Below are 22,463 nucleotides of genomic sequence, written 5' to 3'. Positions count from 1 at the left end.
AATGTTATTGGGAGACTTGTATCTGTGAGCACCTAACGGTTCCACCAAGGTTGATAAAATTGTGAATATTGATTCGAGGTTGAGATGTTAAATTGTGAAAGTAATCATTGATGAAATATTGATCTTTTTGTGAACTTCTCTCTACCCGTTGTTATTGATTCTGTGAATTGTGAGGAAGAGTGTAAAGCACGAAGGGTGATGTCGTGCATGATTTATTTCTATCGCGAGGAAGAGTGTAAAGCACGAAGGGTGATGCCGTGCATGATTTATTTCTATCGTGAGGAAGAGCGTAAAGCACGAAGGGTGATGCCGTGCATGATTTATTTATATTGTGAGGAAGAGTGTAAAGCACGAAGGGTGATGCCGTGCGTGATTTATTTATATGGTGAGGAAGAGTGTAAAGCACGAAGGGTGATGCCGTGCATGAATTAATTATATTGTGAGGAAGAGAGTAAAAGCACGAAGGGTGATGTCATGCCGTTCTATTTATTTATTTGGTGAGGTTGAGAGTAAAAGCACGAAGGGTGATGTCGTGCAGTTTTCCTTGCTGTTTTAATTGCTCAATTCGTTTAAGGATTTTCGGTTTAATCCTGTCTTTTCTTTATTCTCACTCTTTATGTTATATTCCCCCCGTTGTATGTTCCCTTTCCATTATTTCTGCGTTATTTTCTTTATTTACTGTTGTTGCCACTAGCATGATTATACTGTTCAGGTTATATGTGGGTGTCTTGTCCTAGCCTCGTCACTACTTCGCTGAGGTTAGGCTCGACACTTACCAGTACATGGGGTCAGTTGTACTGATGATGCACTCTGCTCTTTCTGTGCAGACTTTGATACCGGCTCGGGTTGATCGAGATTTTGCTATTGGTCTGCTGTCCGGAGACTCAAGGTAGATCTGTCAGCGTTCACAAACCTTGAAATCCCCGCCTATCTTTTCTGTTCTACTGTTTCTTTCATTCAGACAGTTGTATTTCTTTCAGATTATTACTTGTAGTAAATTCTAGAATGCTCGTGAATTGTGACTCCAGATCCGGGTGGTAGTAATTAATACAGTTTTATGATATTCCGCACTTATTATATTTCATCTTAGTTAATTATTATTAATTATTGAATGGAAATAAGGAATTAGTTTAATGATTCTCTAACGTTGGCTTGCCTAGCAAGTGAAATGTTAGGCGCCATCACGGTCCCGTCGGTAAGAAATTTCGGATCGTGATAGGCTGGTAACAAGAAAAAAATGGAGAAAAAAAAGAAGAAGGGGTGGCCTCTGCTGCTATGACAGCCCCAGTTTAGGGAGAGAAAAGAAAATGAAATAGGTTGGGAAGAATAAGGAAGAGAAGGAGAGACAAAGAAAGGGAGGAGAGAGAGAAACTGGAGAGGAGAAGAAAACAACGAGGACCAGGGGAAGAGAGAGAAAGATGAGGGAGTGGACTTAGCTGGTTTTCCAGCGATAGAGCCGTCGGCGGTTGGGAAGTTTGTAAGAGAAAGAGACGTTACAATTTGAGATGAAAGAGAGAAGGAGAAAGAGTGTTCAATGATGAGATTATAATATGAGAATTAAATAGTGACGAGATTATTCAGTAAATATATTTTTATTGGCAAATATTTGGTTTATCAGACTAAAAATGGAATATATCGGGTATAATATAAAATATATATTTGGTATATACTAGATAAATTGGTATAAATTTTGGGGAAGAGCCTTGGAGAATGATATTTTTGTCATTGTAGTGTTTTATTCTGAAATAAGTAATCTCGAGATTATTATAGTACCCTCAATGTGAGATAGAATAATACCAAAATTAGTGGTATAAATTAATCCTGAAAGTGTTAATCCAAATTCAAAAATTCAACCAAATACGAAATAAAATAAAATCACGTCTAATCCCGAAACTATTATCCCTTGTCCACCCACCAAACAACCCCTAACTGCTTTTTGTTCTTTCCCTTAGTAAAAATTGTTGACTTGTCGATTATCCTACACTATTTTCTGCAGAAAAGGTTAGTTATAACCAATTTATAGTTTTAATAAAGAATATTTTTTGTGTCAATCAGCTAACTATAACCAATTTTCCAGTAGATGCTTCTATTTCACCTCCTTTTTAGCATTTGTTACTAGAAGACCGTTTCCCTCCCAAATCCAAGTTTTCAACTGCCATTTTCAAGGACTTCTAAATTCTGTTCTGGATTCAGGTTTCATTTTCAATATCCTTTCGCCCTAATTTGAATTTCGTTGCTCTACCTCGTTGCTTGTAATGTGGTGTTCGTGCAATTATCTTCTTTGTCTTCAAGAATTTTGCTATTTTTCTTTTGCTGTAACATCTTGTTGGTCGATGTTTAACATTAATAATGCAATGTCTTGTTAGGTGTTAATAATCGTGTTCTTCGATTTCCTGCAATATACTTTGTTGTATCATCAAGTTGTTTGCTATACCGTCTTCGGTAAAACTGGGTTTTACAAAGATTTTATGATGGTGTTTGGGTAAGCTTATAGACTGGTCTAGTGGTGCCAAAATGGTTAAAAGAAAATAGTTACATATTTTTTATTAAAAAATAGGCTGTATAATGATCTTTTTAAAAACAGGTCAAATATGGTTAAGAACCATATTATCCATTTATAAAATAGATAACCAATTGATAACTAATTGCTTTAACTTTTACATTTGTAAAGCTTCAAATTGAGGGTTCCTCAAGTTTGGGAGACTAGTAATTCTCCAAAAGTGATTATATTCAAGACGTCATGGACAATATACATATTCCATATTATTCGCTTGTTAACCCGTTTTTATCCATATTAAATATGGGTCGGGTCGGGTCGGATAATTTATCCGTTTTTGTATTATTTGTTTTCGACCCGCCCGTTTTCCACCCCTAGACTGGTCAAAGCATCACCGTCCTAGTGGTCAATGGGAGGTAAACCATGATGTCTCAGATTCTAATCCAAGTAGAGGCAAAAAATATTAGGTCATTTTTTCTCATCTGTCCAAGCTTAGTGGACGAAGTTAATCAGTACCGATGTTAATGGAGGTAGCAGGTACCCAATGGAATAGTCGAGATCAAATTGACTTAAAAACGCCTTTTGGCTTATTTACACATTTAGTAAACATACAAAAACTTATAAGCCAGCATCTTCCAATAGTCATAAGTTGGTCACCCCCAACTCATAATATTTTAGCTTATAAGCATTTTTGGTTTGACTAATATTTTTATTATTTTATTCTTTACTGACAAAGATGCTTTGAAATTTATTATTGGTATTTTAGACATTTTACCAAAAGAATAGCTTACCCGGATTTTTTTGCTAAACACATCAACCGCTTATTATTAGTTTTAGCATTTCTACCCAAACACGTAACTGCTTATTTATAAAATCAATTCCAGTACTTAAACGTGCTTATTAGCATTTTATGCTTATCAGCACTTAATGGTTATTAATTATTTATCATTAGTTAACCCAAACGAGCTCTAAGTTCTACCTACTTTGTAGACGTCTGTGTTAGCGGAAAAGAGTCCCTCAAAGATGCTTGGGGAGAGATTACATCAGAGCATAGGCAATGAGTATCCTAGATCTCCGTCCACATTTAAGCGCCTAAAAGTTGATACAACCCGTAAGTTCCCTGAAAATTGTGGTCTATTTGTTGGCCAAACGAAAGGAAGCAGAATTCAGTGTTACGCTGATGCTGAGATCTACCAGGAATTTCCATCCACTTCTAAGGGTGTAAAAGTTGAGGACACATGGAATTTTACTGAAATTCGTGGCGTGCATGTTCCTCAAACGAATGGAAGCGGTACTCAATGTCCTGCTGATGCTGAGATCAAAAGTAGTTCTGGAATTGCTATGAATGTGATTGAGTCAGCCAAGCCTTTAAGAGTTTTTGTGCCAAATACTTTGAGCGGCAAGCCTGCAAACGAAGTTAGAGAGTCCCTGAATGTGATTGAGTCAGCCAAGCCTTTAAGAGTTTTTGTGCCAAATACTTTGAATGGCAAGCCTGCAAACAAAGTTAGAGAGGCCCTGAAAATTTTTGACGACCTATACTCTAAACTTTTGCGAGAAGATAAAGCAGAGAAACGTGAAGGACAGTCTAAAAGAAATATCATTATAGAGGCAGCAGTGAGTTTGAAGAATCAGAATAAGTGGGTGAATTGTGAGTGGACCTTTGGACATGTTCCTGGAGTTGAAATTGGGGATCAATTCCGGTTTAGGGCAGAACTTGTTATGATCGGACTACATCGCCAATATTTTAAGGGCATCGATTATGTGAATATTAACGGAAAAGATGTTGCAACTGCCATTGTTGATTCTGGTCGGTATGATAATGAGGCCATATCTTCTCAAACATTCATTTATGTAGGTCAAGGTGGGAATCCAAAAGTTTCTGCTTCGAAAGTAGAAGATCAAAAGCTTGAAGGGAGTAATCTTGCCTTGAAGAACTCCATGGACTTGGGATATCCGGTGAGGGTTATTCGTAGTCGACAAAGAGTGAAGGATCAAAAGAGTGATATAAGATACATTTACGAAGGGCTTTACACTGTGACAAAGTGTTTGCAAGAAAGAGGTTCAACTGGAAAATTTATTTTCAAGTTCGAACTGAAAAGAAATTCTGCCCAATCAAAACTTACTTGTGAACTAGTGTCACGGCCAGCAAATTTAGGCAAGGTAAATCACTTTCGTCAAAATGTTAATAAGGCAACAAAATCAGTTATGCAGTTTGTGCAGCGGGAGATTGTTGTGGACTGTGATATCTCGCAAGGAAAGGAGAAGATACTGATCCCTGCTGTCAATGCAATCAATGATGAGAGACCCCCACCGTTCACTTACATTACCAGCATGCAGTATCCAGATTGGTATTGCATCTCTATGCCTCAAGGTTGCAGCTGCACAAGTGGATGCTCGGATTCTGAGCAATGCTCTTGTGCTTCTAGGAATGGAGGTGAGATTCCATTCAACACAAGAGGCTCTATTATTAGAGCAAAGCCTCTTGTTTACGAGTGTGGTCCGTCTTGCAAATGCCCTCCTTCTTGCAAAAATAGAGTTAGCCAACATGGTCCACGGTACCACTTGGAGGTTTTCAAGACCGAATCAAGAGGATGGGGTTTGAGGTCGAGGGACTATGTATCATCTGGAAGTTTTATGTGTGAATATGTTGGGGAGTTACTTGATGAAAAGGAAGCCGAAAGGAGAATAGATCATGATGAGTACTTGTTTGATGTTGGCAACTATGATGAAGAAACCCCCAAAAGGAATAAAAAGTTCGCAGTTGAGTCAAATTCTTTTCAGAGGAAGGATGAAGATGGCTTTACCCTTGATGCAGCACGATATGGGAACGTTGGAAGATTTATCAACCACAGCTGCTCTCCAAACCTTTATGCTCAAAATGTCATGTATGACCATGGTGATAGGAGAGTACCTCACATAATGTTTTTCGCTTCCAAGAGTATTGCTCCATTAGAAGAGCTTACTTATGACTACAACTACCAGATTGATCAGGTTTATGATGCAAATGGTAATCTGAAGAAAAAGAATTGTAGATGTGGTTCGCGTAAGTGCTTGGGAAGAATGTACTAACGAGGTACTCGTGTAAGACTATTCCTTTGTACTTTTGATATTTAAAGTATGATTTTATATTTATGTGCACTTCCATGTCATTTCAACTTTTCGATTCCTTACTATTCCATTTATGTCTACTATGCGAATGTTGGTATCTTGTCACCTGCATTATGCTTAATTTCCTACCTTTTATAGCTTTTGTTTGGTCTTGAATGCTATAGTAGAATAACTTAGATGGTTGTATAACCACATGACGGAATTAACACTTATCCGTCCTCTTAGTTTTAGACTTGCTGAAATAAGCCTTGACTATCCTTAAAAGAAACATTTATCTAATCTGCAAATGGCTATTTCCTATCAAGTAGTGAACTTGTACCGATTGCTACATTACACTCTCTTTCCATTGCAACTCATAGGTATAATTCTTCATTGAGTCAACATGAAACGGGTGTTTAGTTTAATGCTTTTTGCTGATTCTCTTCAGTTCTTGTCATGTATACTGATGGGTGTTTGAATCAATTGAGTGATTATTTTAATCTTGTTTGTGTAATCTACATTGATTTTGTTGGTTTCTACCTAAGTTTCTCGGACTCTTCAAGTTTGGTGTTGCACCCGTGTCAACACGACATGGGTGTGGGTGTGCGATCCGTACCTGATCTAGTCAATCGATTTTGGGTACTTTGACCAAATCTACAGAGAAAATCGGGACAGATACAATAGTTTCTTAAATCAAAACAAAAGTTAGGGTAAAAGTAAAAAAATGGAATACCTTGTGTATAAAAATTTAGGCACCGTGTGAGTTTTCCAAATAATGTCTCATAATTTAGGCATATTTTACAACTCTATTTTTAGATATTTGAATTATTTTTAGTTGAATCCCCCAACCCGTATCTATACCTGGATCTGTACCCTCGTATGTTGAAATTTAGATCATGAAGGATTTGACCTCTAGATTCACACATGCATTGGGCACCCGCGCCGAGTCCAAGCAACTTACGTTTCTACAGCTTGATATTCCAAACTACTGATCAGACAATGGGCTTTAACTTCTTATTGAATGAATGAACTGCCCACCTTCTGATTCTTTTAGAAGAAATGCAAATTGAAGTTGCTCCAATTCACGTAGCATGTTTACCATGCAAGATGCTTGCTTTAGTTATCTGGTGCAAATGATGGACTAAATTTCCTGATTTCTTTTTTCCACGTAGAAATGTGAACTACTGTTGTACTTCAGATGTAAGGTGAAATATGCTGCTTTTCACTGCCTTTTGTTGAACATTATCTTCGATTCAAAACAATGTAACCAATACCAGCATGTCGCATGGATGTTTAGGGAAACTGAATTTTGATTTTTACAATTTTAAGTGCACTAATAGCATGAGCTCCATCTAGTCCGGCTTTCATGAATTTCAGTTTAGCTCTTGCCTCTAACGTTGAGACTGTTCTTGGTGTTGATTATTAAACTCATTTGTTCTTTGTTAACAACTTCTTTTAGTTTCTGTAATTCTTTTTTCCCTTTTTTGGTGTATGAATTTTCTGATCAACTAAACTTATTTTCGCTAGGCGTAAGTCGTAACCAATATCAAGATCAAATAAAGGAGGATTGCGGAAGGTGAAGGCAGTGTAGAAGTAGTTGAACTAAGGTGAATCATCTTATTTCGTGCAGGTTAAGTGCGAGATATAGAGAAAACTTTTGGTGGTTAACAGTGGACTCATATAGCTATAGCTGATCTTAACTTTGTTTCGGGTTGAGGCACAATTGTTCTATTTTTATTGTTGAATGTCCTGGTCAAGAAATACCAGCACTGTCAGGATACTATTCTTGATCTTTCAAGGATTAATAATGTGCTGCCATTTCAATGTCTTAACTTTTATTTTGGGCTTGCCGCTACTGTTTAGGAGATATAAAACTCCTTTTATGTGCAATTATCAATTGCGCTATTGTGTTTTAATACCCAGTTGGGCCAAATTTTGGAAAGCCAAAAGGCACCCTTTTTTGGGATTTGAGGGGTTCGGCCAAAAATTAAAAGTGCTTTTGAGCAACAATGTTTTTCTGCTGGTTGGAGAAAACTGCGGATGTGTTCTTCACTTTCATTGTTGATTGAGTGGATCCAAAAGCATTTGCAGTACTTCTAATTGGTGCTAGTATTGATCTATCGAATGAAGTAGAAGGAAACCTACAGATGCAATGTCGGTTGTTAGGAATATCATCAAGATTCCTAAACTAGTTCCTTGTGCTGGTGCTATGTTGAAGCAGAAAAGTTCATATATTGAAGGCATACAAAATGGCCTTGTGAAGTTGTTACCAGGCGCCTTGTTTGGTCGCCCTCCATTTAATCTGTACCCACTTTTTAAGAAAAGTTTAACAAAAAAGTACGGGCAACTTCAGACAAGTTACTTATTCTTGCTTTTCCTCCTCCTTAATTGATGTGGCAATAGAGGTGATGACTGGTTTACATGTTGTGAGTAGGTTGTAAGATAGTTTATGGTGTTTTACAGTAGCGAACTGTTGCAAAGCTCCTTTCTTTGTTGCTGCTTAAGGTTTCTTTTTCATCTCCATTTTAGTTGTAAAATGTATTTGTTACATTTGTTGTTTTGACTAATTAACGGTTAGAGTTTTGTTCTTTATGGTATTTGGAACATATGTTTCAATTTGAGCTTATTTGGAGTAGGTTTGGGCCTAGAATCGTGTGTTGGATTATTGGGATTCGAAGAACAAGTCTCTGTTTCTAAGCAATCTGAACTATCGACGAATATGTCTTACGTGCTTGCAAAAAATTGGTTACTTCTGCCAATTTTTTGCATGTACTTAAGACGTTTTCATCATAATTGTAAAAAATGCGATTAAAATGCACTTATGACACGTCTCTGAAGTGCACTATTTTTTTGTATATACTTAAGACGTTTTCGTCTGAAGTTTCCAACTACATACAAAATTTGTAACTTTTAGACGTGGATTGTGCTACTTCTTGTACGCATGTAGTGAATTTTAGCTGTGGATTGTGAACTTAGGGTACAACTTACACAATGGCCCGAAATCGGGTGTTTGTGCACTTCCCCCTTTTGCAATTTTTTTATCAAAATGCAAAACTCCAATTGCCAAGGATAAAGTTGTCGAGAATTTAAATATGGAGCAGGTAATGTTACAGGAGATGCATCGGCAAAGTTTATTTATGCGAACTTATTCGACTGAATGGTGGATCAAATGAACCGAGAACTTAATTTGGAAATAAAAGCTTCTGGCGAAGAATTCATCTGGGTTGTTAACACATGCAAAGATGAACAGGACAATGCTAAGATCTTAGTGTTGCTCTACTCAGAACCTTGAGGGTGAGGTTCTTATTAATGATATTGTTATGAATGCGGCCCCGATGGAGGACCCATTTGGTGAGTTAGCAAACCCGCCCCACGGCTAAGAAGGACTAGGGGATTTAGGGATTAAGGCGTGTGTTGCATTGTGTGGTTTAAGCAAATTGTTGTTGCTAGAGTTGTACTCTTACATCCCCTTTCTCTGTTTCTCTGCTTCTCACCTCCCCTTCCTTCCTTTCCTCAGTGTTTCCACTGTCCCCCATTTTCCTTACTTATCAGCTACTATTTCTTTGTAGTAGTAGTAGTAGTTAGCTATTTCAGTAATACAAGTTCCCAGTTGCAGAGTTGTGTTATGTGATTTACAGTTTTCCCTACATTTTTTCTAGCAATTCTAATATCAATCTTAATAGTCAAGAGCATCAATTTTTAAGGTCCAAATAATTTTTGCAGCATCTAGAATAAAGTTTCAACTATGGATTGATACTGTAATTGAATGTCGAGCAAGCAAGTCAGTTTACATTGTGGTTCTGACCATCTTGCATTTTATCCAGGTTTCTAGAGTTGTTACTGTCTAACATTTGTCACAACTCAAACTCCAGTACAAAAGTGTGTCAAATTTTAGCCACTCCTGAACCTTTTTTTTTTTAATAAAGTATGGTTTTTCTATTCTCAGAAACAGCCCATGGCCTTTCAAATATGTACAATGTAAGATTGCATTAAGAGCTTTCACTCGTAATCATACTAGCAAAGATGAAACAATCTGCAACTGCAATAATATACCGTTTGCTATTTCCTGTAAAATAAATAAGGTGTAGATTAAATACACTACTTCAGAAGCACAACTTCAAGCCTATAAACAACCATAGCAGCTTACAAGAACAAACAGGAAATCCATTTATTTTCTCCTGCAAATAGAACTGCCTTAACCGTAGCATCGGATGGGATCATTGCAACCTTTCTCAGTAGACTGCCTGAAACCAAAACGACCGCCCTTTGCAAGGTACTGCTGATGATACTCCTCAGCTCTGTAAAACTTCTTAGCAGGCAAGATCTCCGTAACAATATTCCTGTTCAATATCTTTTGCTGTTTGTCCCGGGATTCAAGTGCTGCTTTCTCTTGCTCAGGTGTATAGAAGTAAATCCCGGATCTGTATTGGGTGCCCACATCATTACCCTACAAACAGCATGAGCAAGCTCTTAGATAAGTTACAACAACACTGCTGAACACAATCTATCTGGCGAAAAGCACTACTTGGAACTATATAGTCCATCATTACCAACAAAGTGGCTCTCTCTCTCTCTCTCTCTCTCTCTCTCTCTCTCTCTCTCTCTCTCTCTCTATATATATATATATATATATATATATATATATATATATATATATATATATATATATATATATATATTCTTCAGTTCTTCCTGGCATCTCTTTTTGAATAAGGTAACAGCAATTCTACATGGCATCTTGAAAGCAATTAAAGAGAAATTTTCTGTTCACAGGAAAAGACATTCTTTGACCAGATCTTAGACCTGGCAACTAAGAGAAAAAGAATGCTTCTACATCTGTCTAAAAACTCAGAAACTCCCGGGGTAGATGTGCTTCAGAAGCAAAGGCTTGCACAAGTATGAGGTTACCATCGGAAACAGATATACGGAGATTTATACTGCATAGTGAGGTACTAAAGACCACAGGAGCTAGTCCCAGAATAGGATTGAGCAAACTTGTCATTTGTCAATGGAGAAACATAGAAGGTTAAAGGTCTATTTGGTCAAGCTTCCCAAATCTGCTTATTTTGAGAAGCGACTTCTTTAGAAATAGATTATCAGATAAGTGTTTTGAACGAGTAGTAGTTTGTGTTCCATCAATCCATTTGAGAAGTATTTTATCAATATTACATAAGCAATTTGTGTTTGATCAACATTTCAAAAAAGTGCTTCCAGTGCCAAATTACGAAAAAAGACATACAAAGATTCACTTTACAATTAGTAGTATTTATTTTAATAGATAACAACAACAACAAACCCAGTGTAATCTGGGGAAGGACCCCACCTTGTGAATGTAGAGAGGTTGTTTCCGATAGACCCTCGGTTCAAGGAACAATGAAATTATTTAATAGATAAATAATTTTAAATGTTCAGTATAAAAGGCTTTAAGATTTTTCAATTTTATTCCATTAAAATGTTGTCATTGAGTCGAGGGTCTTTGGAAACAACATCTCTACTTCCACGAGGTAGGGATAAGGTCTGCGTACACACTACCCTCTCAAGACCCCACTTGTGGTATTATACTGGGTATGTTGTTGTTCCATTAAAATGTTAAAATCTCAATAAAAAAGTATGTTAACATCTTTAATCAATATAAACATAATTAAATCGAAGGGGAGCCTTGGCGTAACTGGTAAAGTTGCTGCCAAGTGACCAAGAGGTCACAGGTTCGAGCCGTGGAAACAACCTCTTGCAGAAACGCAGGGTATGGCTGCATACAATAGACCCTTTGTGGTCCGACCTTTCCCCGGACCCCGGCATAGCGAGAGCTTAGTGCACTGGGTTGCCCTATAAACATAATTAAATCAAAGTGCTATTATTGAAAATTTTACAAAACATCATGTGACTTAAATATATCAAAGTATATCATTCAATATATAATTATTTTTTAAGGAGGGATAGTATGGTAAATATATACATCTCATATAATTGTATTTATAGCTGAGAATAAACGGGTTAAATATATGAGCAATATTTTGGTAAATATAAATGTTTGCTAAGCATTTTTTTTGTACTGAAAGAATTAATTTTCTACTTTTGCTTCTCAAGAGAAGCTACAAAGTTCACTTCTTACCTATAGCAGAAAAGAGTTTTTGCTACTACTCAAAATCACTCTTTTTTTTATCCAAAAGCTTAGCCAAATACCTAAACTCTTCTCTTACTTGATTATGTATCAATTAGTAGTAACTTTTGTTTATGAAAAAAAAGAAGATATTAATAGTAATTTATTTTGCAGATTATGTATCAATTAGTAGTAACTTTTTTTTATGAAAAAAAGAAGATATTAATAGTAATTTATTTTGCAATCTACAAAGTAGATTTTGAAAATAAATGGATTGGAGATGCATTAATTTCCACGTGCATTATGCTAACAAACTGAATCCGTTATTTCATTTAGTCAATCCGAAATATAAATAAGATACCCAATTGGGTCAGACCAAATTAATTGTAATTTCTTGCTAAGCCTTTCAAACCACCTATATAAAGATCCTTAAGGAACACTACATACATCCATCAGAATTCAGAACCACTCCAAATAGATCCTATTCATGGCATCTCATCAATGCTTCTTCAAATGTGCAAACTACGTAGATCTTACGTTGTAGGCTGTAGCTTTGATGATATGCCATGAATACGGATTTATTTGCAGTAAGGTTTTGACCCACCTAAGAGAGACCAGAAATATCAAACGTGGAGATATATGCAACCCAGATTGCTACAATTTGATCGTGTTCCTGGCACAGGCGGAGACAGGGGCCGAAACTATATCTACTAGGTCAAAATTATTTTTTATGTATATATAGTAGATGTTAAATCCCCTTTACTTCTTCATATTTTGAACCTCCTTACTGAAATTTAAAATTTGAAATTCCTGGCTCCGCCATTAGTTCCTGGCATCTTGTTAATTGTGAACAGTATTTGTGAATGTTAATGTTAGTAACAATATGTCAGGAACAATGATCAATTTGTAGGAGTTTAATTCAAGATGCTTGTCACCAGGCCAGTTTCCTAGGTGTTTGGCCAAACTGACTATAAGTCATCTAGAAAAAGAAAGTTAACAAGGAGTGTCCAAATAGCTGTTAGCATTCATCTCTGTTTAAAGAACCTAAGCAAGAAAGTCCACTAAGTAAGCGCTTAACACAGAATTTGAAGGCTGCTAAGGAAATATCTATGCTAATCAATAAACCCGAAACTTAAGCAGAGTTGCCCACTTATTTAGCCATTTAGGTACTTAATGTCACAAGAGACAGTGTAAGCTTTCTGATATATTTCATGGCATAGTGAAACTCAATAAGAACGAAATCCATATTTTATGACACTCCCCTTAGAAGATTTGAAAATAAAACAAAAACCAATGTGGTTGCCCCCAAAAAAAGAACTGGATACCCAACCATCAAGTATGAATCACAAAGCATAATCTTCAACCAAAGCATGACCTTTAGAAATCTTTTTTTGTTTACAAGGAGCATGATCGTTAAACATCTTCAAAAGGCATGATCTTTAGAGATCTTCAAAAGAATGATCTTTAAAGATGCTCATAAGGCATAATCTTTAAGCAAATGCAGCATTTTGATGATATTTTACTGGTCAAGAAAAGGTAGTTGGGTAAGTGGGTACTCTCATTAGCTATAAAACTATGTTAAACAGGCTTCTACTACTTTGCAGCCAATAAAGACCTGGCTTTGGTTATTAGCACCCAAATATGTATACTATTCAATGCCCCACCAAGACTCATGTTAGGTAACAAGCTTAGTGGGAAAAGAAGGAACATTAAGCTCAGCTAAAGGCAGGAAAATTCTTCCAAGTCCTAAGCCTTACTCCTTACTAAAAAACGCACCTCAAACGCTCGGGCGTACGCCCCAAACGCTTGGGCGTACGCCTCTTGAGACTTTCGCCCCACACCATTACCTCGGGGCATTTTTGGTACGCCTCGCCCCGAAAATGTCTTTTAAAACATTGTTAATACATAGCAAATCATGACATTAGTAATAACATGGTTTTAAATACATGGATAAGCATGTATACACCCCTATGCAATGCTATTTTTAATACACCAACCCAAACAGTGGATAAGAAATAATCTCCACATAACTAATCTCATAATTAGTAATACATCATATTCAGTACTATTCTTATACACCCCACCAAACGACCCTTAAGTGATTTCTTTTCATCTGCCTTAGCCTTAGTTGGCAAAGTTAACCGGTAGAATAGTCAAGGTGCGCACAAAGCAAGCCCCGATACCACCATCGTATAAAAGAGAGCACGAAAATTAAAGAAGAAGTGACCATATACAGCTTCCCAATTCACATCAAACAAGCCCTTAACTAGAACAAATCGATTAAATTGAAGACCATGGAAGCCCAAGATTTAACATAAACTTCCTCTCCACTAAAATTCAACCCCAAATATTTCCAAACATAAGAAGATAATTTAAAACATAGAGTCCACAAAACAATAATTCAACCAATAACCATTAAATAAAACCGATGAAAGTTTTCAAAAACCTACCTGACGATTAAGGGTAGTGGGGTCATGACGATCCCAAAAAACATCAAGCAAGGTGTCAAAATTACACTCCTTAGGATCATACTGAACTCTAACAACCTCAGAATGAAAAGTAGTTCCCGAGCAAATATCTTCATAGGAAGGATTATGTAAATACCCCTGGGTATACCCAACTTCAGTTTTGGTAACACCAGGCACTCTTTGAAAAGCCAATTCAACGCCCCAAAAACAGCCAGCTCCGAATTGAGCAAATTGTTGACCCGGTGCAGGGATATCATCATCAGGACCTTGTGCAATTGCAGAGGAAGATGAGTCCATTGGTGTACTATCAGTTTTTGCACCAAAACCCAATTTGTTGAGCCAACTCATTTTGGGGGAAGAATAAAGAGATGGGGTTTTGGAAGTACGAGGAAAGGTTGAAACTTTAAGGAGGTTTTGGGAGAAAGGTAAAGAGGATTTGGTGAGGGAAAGAAGTGGAGATGTTGTGGTTATGGCGGAGGAAGGGATGCAAGTCTTGAGGAGCATTTTTGATCTATTTTAAGTTTTGCTTTGGATAAGTATTTGGAGACTATTTGGAGAAATGACGTGAGAATTTCCTTATTCAAATGGCTTTATTCTATAGAATTATTTATTTTTTTACGATATTCCTATACCCATAAAATCTGAAATCGTGTTCGCATCTCTAGTGCTCTTGATACATTGCCTAAACAATGTCACCACAATTTTGGACGTAAATATAAGTTGATTTATACGATGATAGGATGAACATAGACATAGTAAATGGTCATTTTTTCTTCACGTGTTAGAGTTTTCGATTAAGTTTAACTTTTTCGTAATCGCTGCTACTGTTAGTTTAAAAACAAATCGGTCAATACAGGAATTAATATCCTTTATTGTTAATCAACGTGATTATGTTTTATAATTAGGAAGACGTGGCATACTGATCTTTTAAGTAGAAGAAATCAAATTTTGTTTTTGTTTTTGAGGGGTTGAAAATTCACTTCTAGTTTCTTTCAATTCTGCCTAACAATATGAAATGTTATGTTATAATTATAATTATAATTATTATTATAATATGAAATATGGACAGAGTATGCGGAAGTACGATGCTTACGCGGAATTCGCTCTACCACTCGTTGACAACGAAGAAGGGCCAGAGAAACCTAGCTCTTCTGATTTTTGTTCTCTTTTAGAAAACAAAAATATAATAAAATAGAATTGCCCGACTTTAAGTTGGGCCCACAAGTACTAAATAACACTATCAACTAAAGCTCAGACCAAAAAACAAAAACGAAAAAAAAAGAAATCATCTAAAATTATTATTGTCTCTGCTTGAATTTGAACTGAATCTCTCATTTTAATTTCGTTGACCGTTAGGCTATATTAATTGATTTTTTAGCTATTTTGTATCCTTTTCTAGAGTTCTCTGGGATTCTGATGAGAAAAAAAAAGCATCGGGAAGGGAATAGCAAAGGCACTAAACCAAAACGGATGTTAGTGAATGGACAATTACAAGATTCTGAGATGAGGCCGATCAAATACTCAAGAAAACTACCTCTCACGCCACGTCCATTTGTTATGGCAAAACAATAGCAATACGGCAAACCAAAGCTCAAAGAACATTAGATGACAAAAAATCTCGTGCCTTCCATGTTGCTATGAAACGCCTAACAAGTAACGGCAAGATTAATCAGAGAAAGATACGAAAAGAAACACAGAAAACTTATCTTTACTCGCAGAAGGTCTAAAAAACAACTAATTCCATTAATTTAACAAAAGCAAAACAACGAACAAACTTCTTCCCCAAACGGCATCATACAAATTCACTTCTCTAACTTTCCTGGATACACAACTCAACACATTTAAAACATGAAACCAAGCACGTCCTGCTAAATTTTAGCACGTCAAATGCATGAGTTAAATAGGCTTGATCTTGAAATGGAGTGAGATGAGGGAGAACACAAAACACTTCAAATCCTGCAATGAAAACCTAGAGTCAAATTGTGCAGAAGTATTCCAAGACTGAAAACCAACACCAATTTTCTGAAACAAACTTAAAGAAATGCATTAATGATGTTTGAGTTAAAGATAATAACATGTCAACCACCATTATAAAATGACGCAAAGCAGTGGAACTAATTGGTCGAGAACAGGAAATCCTTCAGATCTCTCCGACATAAAAGGAAAGGAGACGACAATGGGATTTCACCAGTTTATTAGGACTGGAGACCAATGTTTACAAGGCAATCCTTTTTGGCTGCAGCTTTAAATTACTTAGAGGTTATGAAGTCATATTAGCACAGGACGCATCGCATAGCCAAGCGTACACAACAAGATACCAATCAGCAGTGCAGTAACTAGGGGTTGTGCATGAGAGCCTAGCTGACAAGCAGCTTAGTCCCAGCTCGGAGAGACTGTTACCAGTTTCAACTTTAGCCCAAGTTTCCTTCTGGGAAAACCTCTAATTCCCAAAGGTTTTGGCTTTGTTTCCTACCCTAGTGAGCTCTCTCATCGTTTTCAACCACAGATATATTTGTGGTGCACATAAACATACTAGGAAATGGCAGTTCTCATCCTTAATGTTTAGCACTCAACACACTCAAACCAACTTCAACACTATTGTATTCCTGGAGTATTTGAAGTCCCTCACAATACTACCACACCGAGTGCCCACTTTCTGTTGGCCCTTCCCCACCTTGCCCTTTCCACCGTCATTCTTCTAACCCCCTCCAAACCCCCACCATATCCTCCACCATTTTCACCTTCATCCCTCTTCACTATTCTGTTCCTTCTTTTTTCTTTTCTCCTTTTTTGGGCCCTTCGTAGATGGAAAGTTCGATGATTGTGTTGAGGAATGATGAAGGTTGTCCAAGCTGGGGTTAAGTCGTATGACAAGTGAGGGATTATGATGTGGCCTTAAGGGGGTCAAGATGGAGGATGAGATGCCTTGTAGCTGCTTGTTCTGCCTAGCAATATGAAGGGGGAGCGGGAAGAAGGCAATAGAGGAGGAGGAGGAGATGAATTGCTGCAACATGAAAGAATGTCAATTTTCTTGCTAGCCAGTCTTAACACCATCCAGGATCATTTTTGTCGTAAGGTCGGAAGGTGAAAGAAAAAGGTTGGCAAGAATCTTAAGGATGAAGTTGGTTCAAGTTAAAAGTCAAAAAGTCTTACTTTCTCACACATATCCATTACTCTTTCTTTTCTTTTATTCCTAACTATTCTAATCTCTCCTCCTATCCCCAAAAGACAACGTAACAATAATAATAATAATAATAATAATAAATAACCATCATTTCTCCCTTCTTATTATGATCAAACCATGTTGCTGTTAAAAGGGTGGAAGATGGAAAAAAAAAAGGAGAAAATAAACGACTGAATAGGCAGCATTAGGTAGAAATCAGGCCACAACCTAACACCAGCTGCAATAAGAACGAGTATCTCCAAACAAGTTGGTTTGTCTTTGATGGAAAGAAATCAAAATCTCACTTCTCTATTCATTTAAAGATGGAATGGAGGCCTTCACCGCCCAGTTTCTATTGCAATCTAAAGATAGAGTTTGATGGAATTAATATTTCTTATGGAACTCAGCAGCTGGGAACAGGAGCAAGTCCAGGAGGTTCACAAATAACATCAGTTTACACAAAGAGAGGACCATTATTCCTGGTCTGTTTTTCACTGAGTTATGTATGTAGCTAATTGAGACTCTAAGAGCATCTTGCTTTTAAAGCTCCAATCAAGGCGAAACAGGTTAATATGAAGTCAACCAGAAAAGCGACCCCCAACATCATACATCTAAACCATTAGAAAGGAGAAAGAGGAGCTTTCCGAAAATTAACTCTATTAGATAAATTAAGGACCAAAATTGCATTTTTTTTTTGGTTGGGGGGGGGGGGGGGGGTTATATGTTTGTGCGATTATATTTAAAAAAATGTGCTAGAATGAATTTTTGCATTTCTGTATGGGCTATTCCTATTACATTTTTCACAAACTAGTGTGTAAAACATTGGAACTTGTTGCAAAAAAGCTTTTTGATGTATTTGTACAAAGTAAAAAAGACAGAAAAACCTTGTAGATCGGTACCTGAACAAGATAATAGAAAATACGAAGTCCCTCTGGATCTTTACTGGTCTGCACATCCATTAGTGAACCAATCTTAGATGTCGTGAATGATATGTGTTCATTTCCCATCACAATCTCAAGTTCCTGCCTCCCCACTCTATCCGGTTCAGGCCAATTGTTATCATCTTCCTTCATGATCTACAACAAACAAACATCCACAACCTTTTATTACTTCCATTTCTCATCAGAATAATTATCAAGTAACAAAACTCAGGAGATAAATAGGTGTGAAGAGGGACAAAGATGGAGTTCCACAGCACAGACATTTCATCAGCCCGAACTAAACAAACTCAACCCTCCACTGCCCCCTCCCCAAAAAAGAAAACAGAAAAAGAACTCTCCCTAGGGAAAAGACTTAAGCAAATAGAACAAAAACATCTCCTTTTCACCTATGCCATAGCTAGAATTTTCAAAATGATAATTTTGCTTCTTTGCAATGAATATTATGCCAAAATTGCTCCAATTGTCGTGATTATTTTGCTTCTTCACCAACATTCTTAGGTCAGAATGGCTCTATGAATTCATATTCCTGTCTTTTCATTGCTTCCCATAATCATTGACCATTAATTACTTGGATAGTTGGATATTCCCAGCATTAGGACGGAAGTAACAACCAAAAACTAAAGGCCAGCAATTTGAAAAACCCTTAAACAATCAATCAATTAATCAACTATGCCTCAATCCCACTATAGCTGGGGTCAGCTAGCTTTATGAATCCTCCACATCACAGTTAAGACTTAATACCCATAAATAATACAGTATCTAGCAAATGTCAGCTGTAAATTAACCCCGAAAACATTTTAGACCAACAACAACAACTCAGTATAATCCCACTAGTTTACGAGGTTAGTCTGGCGAGGGTAGTGTGTAGCTAGGCAACGCGTGTACGCAGGACTTACTCCTACCCTGGGGAGGCTGTTTCCGATTTAGACCACAACCAAAAAATCTAAAACCCTAAAACACCAAATCGAAATACCAAGATATCGAGTTTGACCCGAACCCTATCCTGAACAAAAACAATAGAATAATATAGTCGAATAGAAAGGAAAGAAAGGAAAAAAAAAAAAAAAAGACCTCGCTATCGGCAACAATGCGACGGCATTCCTTGAGGACAGCAGGGGTAAGGAAGACCTCTTTGCGAATCATGGTATCGTTCTTGTAGTTTGAATTGTTAGCATAACGGAGCTTGCCATCTGGCCTAAACTCGAACTCTAAGAACTCGTGCCCGAATTTTCCTTTATGACCCACATAATATCTCAGGTAAAACTCGTCGTTCTCTGCCATCTCTCCCATCTCTTCTGGAAAAATATGGTGTCAATGGAGTCTGTCTCCCTTATAAGTCCAAACAACATCGCCGTTGTATTAATGAGGCCCAAAGGCTGCTTTCTTCAAATTTTTAAAGCCCACGTTGCCCAGCTTAGGATTTTGGAGGTGTAAAGTGTTTAGACCCTTATATTAATGAATAAACTTCCTTCGTCCCAAAATAATTATTCTAGTTTATTTGACATGGTAATTTTGTGAAAAATTGACCATAAAATAATAGTGTCAAGTAAAATTTTGATGTGATGCTCACTTTTGCGTCACCCATTGAATTTGTACCTACTTATTAAAAAATATTTAATTGATACTCAATTTTTGAGTAACTTCATATACATACACTCTTTTCCCCTTCGTTGCTGCTTTCTTGGACTTCTGCTTCTTCTTCTTAATTGCAAAATGAGTTTGTTTAATTTGTTATTGTTTTGATAATTTAATGGTTGAGATTTGTTCTTTGTGATATTTGAAAATTATGTTTCAAATTTCAACTCATTTTGAGTAGATTTGGGGAATTGAATCGTGTGTTGAATTGTTGAAATTCCAAAAACAAGTTTATGTTTCAGGTCCGAAATATAAAGTTGCATTGAAGAGATTGGACTACTTAAAATTCGAATTTCTGAACTTGCATTTGAAAGATAGAAGAACTTCAGATTTGATTTCTAGAGTTGTATTGAAAAGATTGAACTACTTAAGATTCGAATTTCTGAAGTTGCATTTGAAAAATAAAAGAACTTCAAATTTGATTTCTGAAGTTACATTAAAGAGATTGAACTACTTCAGATGCAAATGGGTACACTTTATAAAAATTTGTGTAATGTGCGTATGACTTCAATGGTGGCCCTAAAAGTTTAGGGAGTATATATAAAAATGCCCCAATCAATAATGCTTCTTTCGTCCCAAATAATTATTCTTAACTATTTTTTGAGATAAGAAATTCACTTAATTTTATCTAAATACAAAAAGCCACTAGATTATATTTTTAATTAATAATCATGTATTTTTGCTTAAATATCAAAGAGAGTTACTAGGAGAAAACATATGTAATATTTTTATGATACTTAAGCAAAATATCATAACCACTAGATTGTGTTTCTTTTTTGGTATATTTTTCTTTTACTTTACTAACTTCCGCATGACACGTTTATTTCGATCCTAACCGTTCATAATTCTCATTTTAAACTTCAACATCAATTACTTTGTTTTTTACTTTAACCTTATCGTCAAACGCCTACTTGGGTTCCAATAGAAAGCTTATTTTGAATGGAATACATTTTAGACATTTTTTCTTAAATACTAACAAGGCACTTTTTTATTGATATTTTAAGTATGTAAAGCAAATGGTTGCATGATTAGAATGATGTTAAGTAAGTAATCTGAATTAGATTTTGATAGGTAGATACATTTTCAATTTTCTTTTTCTTAGCTAATATACATGTTGTTCAACCAAAGAAAGATGATGGATACTTGTCAAGAGATCTCCAAATCGGAAGGTATAAAATTACGTCTCATAATTGTCCTTTGCAATCCACGAGAACGTATACATCTTTCTCATATAACATAATCTTCAATTCTAGGCGAAATAATTGAAAACATAGCATGCATCCTCAAAGGACTGCATTGAAGAAAAGTACAGTTAACAAATTAAATGCTCAGAGTAAAAACCCAACAAGTAAACAAACCAAAACATACCCTCTTAAACTGTGAAAATCCTCATATTCACATGAACCAAAATAGCAAGGACAAGATTCCAAGGGTTACTAAAAGTAGAGAACTACTTAAACCAACATGGTTAGACAAATTAGTAGTAGAACTAGGAACAACAGCAGAAGGGTTATTATTTCTCTTGGAAGCTGAAGGTGTAGGAAAAGAGACCCTGGTCTGAGGTGCTGGTGCTGCAGTTGGAGAAGCAACTCCATTTTCTGCAACATTTACATGAAGTTTCATTCCTCCAAGGCAATGTAATCTGTTCCCACAAACAAAATAATTGTCCCTCGGCTTTGTTAATGGAAAAGTTGTATTGCCTTTACTGCTCGATTTTAGTGCATTTGTTGTGTTGCACCTATCAAAAGTCTCCTTCGTTACCTCATACACGCTATGGTAATTTGAGAATTGGAACACTACAAAAAATATGAGTCGATATCGATATATGTAATTAACTAAGATTTGAGGAAATTAAGTTTTGATCTATAAATGTGTAAGTAGAGAAGATGATATACTTACCAAGAACATCACCAACGATGAATCTTTTTCCTAATAACCATGTATCAAGATCAGTACTAATATCCCAGCCAGAATTATCACCCACCAGGTAGTTAGTGGCTGAACCTGAGTATGCAATTGCAAGAATTACTAATATGACATAAACTAATAGAAGCTTTGCCATAATTGTAATTACTAGGAAGAAATATGAAAAATGGGCTATATATAAGTATAGTAAGTTTGTGACATGCAAGATTGGAGATTTTGTAATTAGATCACCTAACTATAGAACAATAAAAAGCTATAGCTTTCATAAGGGAATTACAGTCTGCACCTTTTTTTCTCCTAAAGTTGCAGAGAGGAACATAAAATGTTTGTTGAGATTATGGAGAAACAGAAATTATTTTAAATTGTTGTGTTGGGTAAGGTGGTGGAGCATAAATTGTCCTATTTTGGAAGGCAGTTTAACGCCTATTGACTCCAAATTATTCTTTCTCTCTGTCTTTTCACTTTGGAAATGTTATCTTTTTATATTGAAAAACAAATTAATTTTATAATTTCATATCGCCAAGTTTTGAACAAAATAAAGTGCCTGTTGAAGCATGAGTCGGCGACTCATAGGCAGTCACTTGGTTAAGGGAACCCACCGGAGCCGTAGCGAAAGTGAGTCTTCATAGGGCAATTGTCACTGCTT

The 22,463-nt window shown here is 36.3% G+C and overlaps 4 protein-coding genes across 8 annotated transcripts; 1 reads left to right on the top strand and 3 right to left on the bottom strand.

Moving 5' to 3' along the window:
• The first annotated feature begins 825 nt into the window (after positions 1 to 825).
• Positions 826 to 7,474, top strand: LOC107805744 (histone-lysine N-methyltransferase, H3 lysine-9 specific SUVH5). Of its 5 annotated transcripts, none has more exons than XM_016629812.2 (4): positions 1,851 to 2,001; positions 2,081 to 2,193; positions 3,488 to 5,570; positions 7,112 to 7,474. In XM_016629812.2, the coding sequence occupies exon 3, from the start codon at positions 3,521 to 3,523 to the stop codon at positions 5,564 to 5,566; it is 2,046 nt and encodes a 681-aa protein (XP_016485298.1). In that variant the 5' UTR covers positions 1,851 to 2,001; positions 2,081 to 2,193; positions 3,488 to 3,520; the 3' UTR covers positions 5,567 to 5,570; positions 7,112 to 7,474. The 5 variants fall into 5 exon arrangements, with proteins under 5 accessions (XP_075108171.1, XP_016485302.1, XP_016485298.1 ...); XM_016629813.2 differs by having other exon boundaries at positions 1,853 to 2,001; positions 2,078 to 2,193; XM_075252070.1 differs by lacking the exons at positions 1,851 to 2,001; positions 2,081 to 2,193 and adding an exon at positions 826 to 889.
• A 2,122-nt stretch (positions 7,475 to 9,596) lies between these two features.
• On the bottom strand, positions 9,597 to 14,857 carry LOC107805741 (peptide methionine sulfoxide reductase A1). The gene is made up of 2 exons (XM_016629809.2): positions 14,135 to 14,857; positions 9,597 to 10,031 (listed from the first exon to the last, which is right to left on the bottom strand). Exons 1-2 carry the CDS (start codon positions 14,654 to 14,656, stop codon positions 9,780 to 9,782), a joined length of 774 nt encoding a protein of 257 aa, XP_016485295.2. The 5' UTR covers positions 14,657 to 14,857; the 3' UTR covers positions 9,597 to 9,779.
• A 979-nt stretch (positions 14,858 to 15,836) lies between these two features.
• LOC107805743 (protein mago nashi homolog) lies at positions 15,837 to 19,610 on the bottom strand. The gene is made up of 3 exons (XM_016629810.2): positions 19,328 to 19,610; positions 18,215 to 18,391; positions 15,837 to 16,108 (listed from the first exon to the last, which is right to left on the bottom strand). The coding sequence occupies exons 1-3, from the start codon at positions 19,544 to 19,546 to the stop codon at positions 16,049 to 16,051; spliced, it is 456 nt and encodes a 151-aa protein (XP_016485296.1). The 5' UTR covers positions 19,547 to 19,610; the 3' UTR covers positions 15,837 to 16,048.
• Positions 19,611 to 21,043: 1,433 nt separating this feature from the next.
• LOC107805740 (stellacyanin-like) lies at positions 21,044 to 21,960 on the bottom strand. The gene is made up of 2 exons (XM_016629808.2): positions 21,791 to 21,960; positions 21,044 to 21,687 (listed from the first exon to the last, which is right to left on the bottom strand). Exons 1-2 carry the CDS (start codon positions 21,951 to 21,953, stop codon positions 21,287 to 21,289), a joined length of 564 nt encoding a protein of 187 aa, XP_016485294.1. The 5' UTR covers positions 21,954 to 21,960; the 3' UTR covers positions 21,044 to 21,286.
• Between the last annotated feature and the right edge of the window lie 503 nt (positions 21,961 to 22,463).

The sequence above is a fragment of the Nicotiana tabacum genome, chromosome 4 (assembly GCF_000715075.1).
Source record: "Nicotiana tabacum cultivar K326 chromosome 4, ASM71507v2, whole genome shotgun sequence".
Taxonomy (NCBI): domain Eukaryota; kingdom Viridiplantae; phylum Streptophyta; class Magnoliopsida; order Solanales; family Solanaceae; genus Nicotiana; species Nicotiana tabacum.
This window is presented reverse-complemented; position numbering and strand designations above follow the sequence as displayed.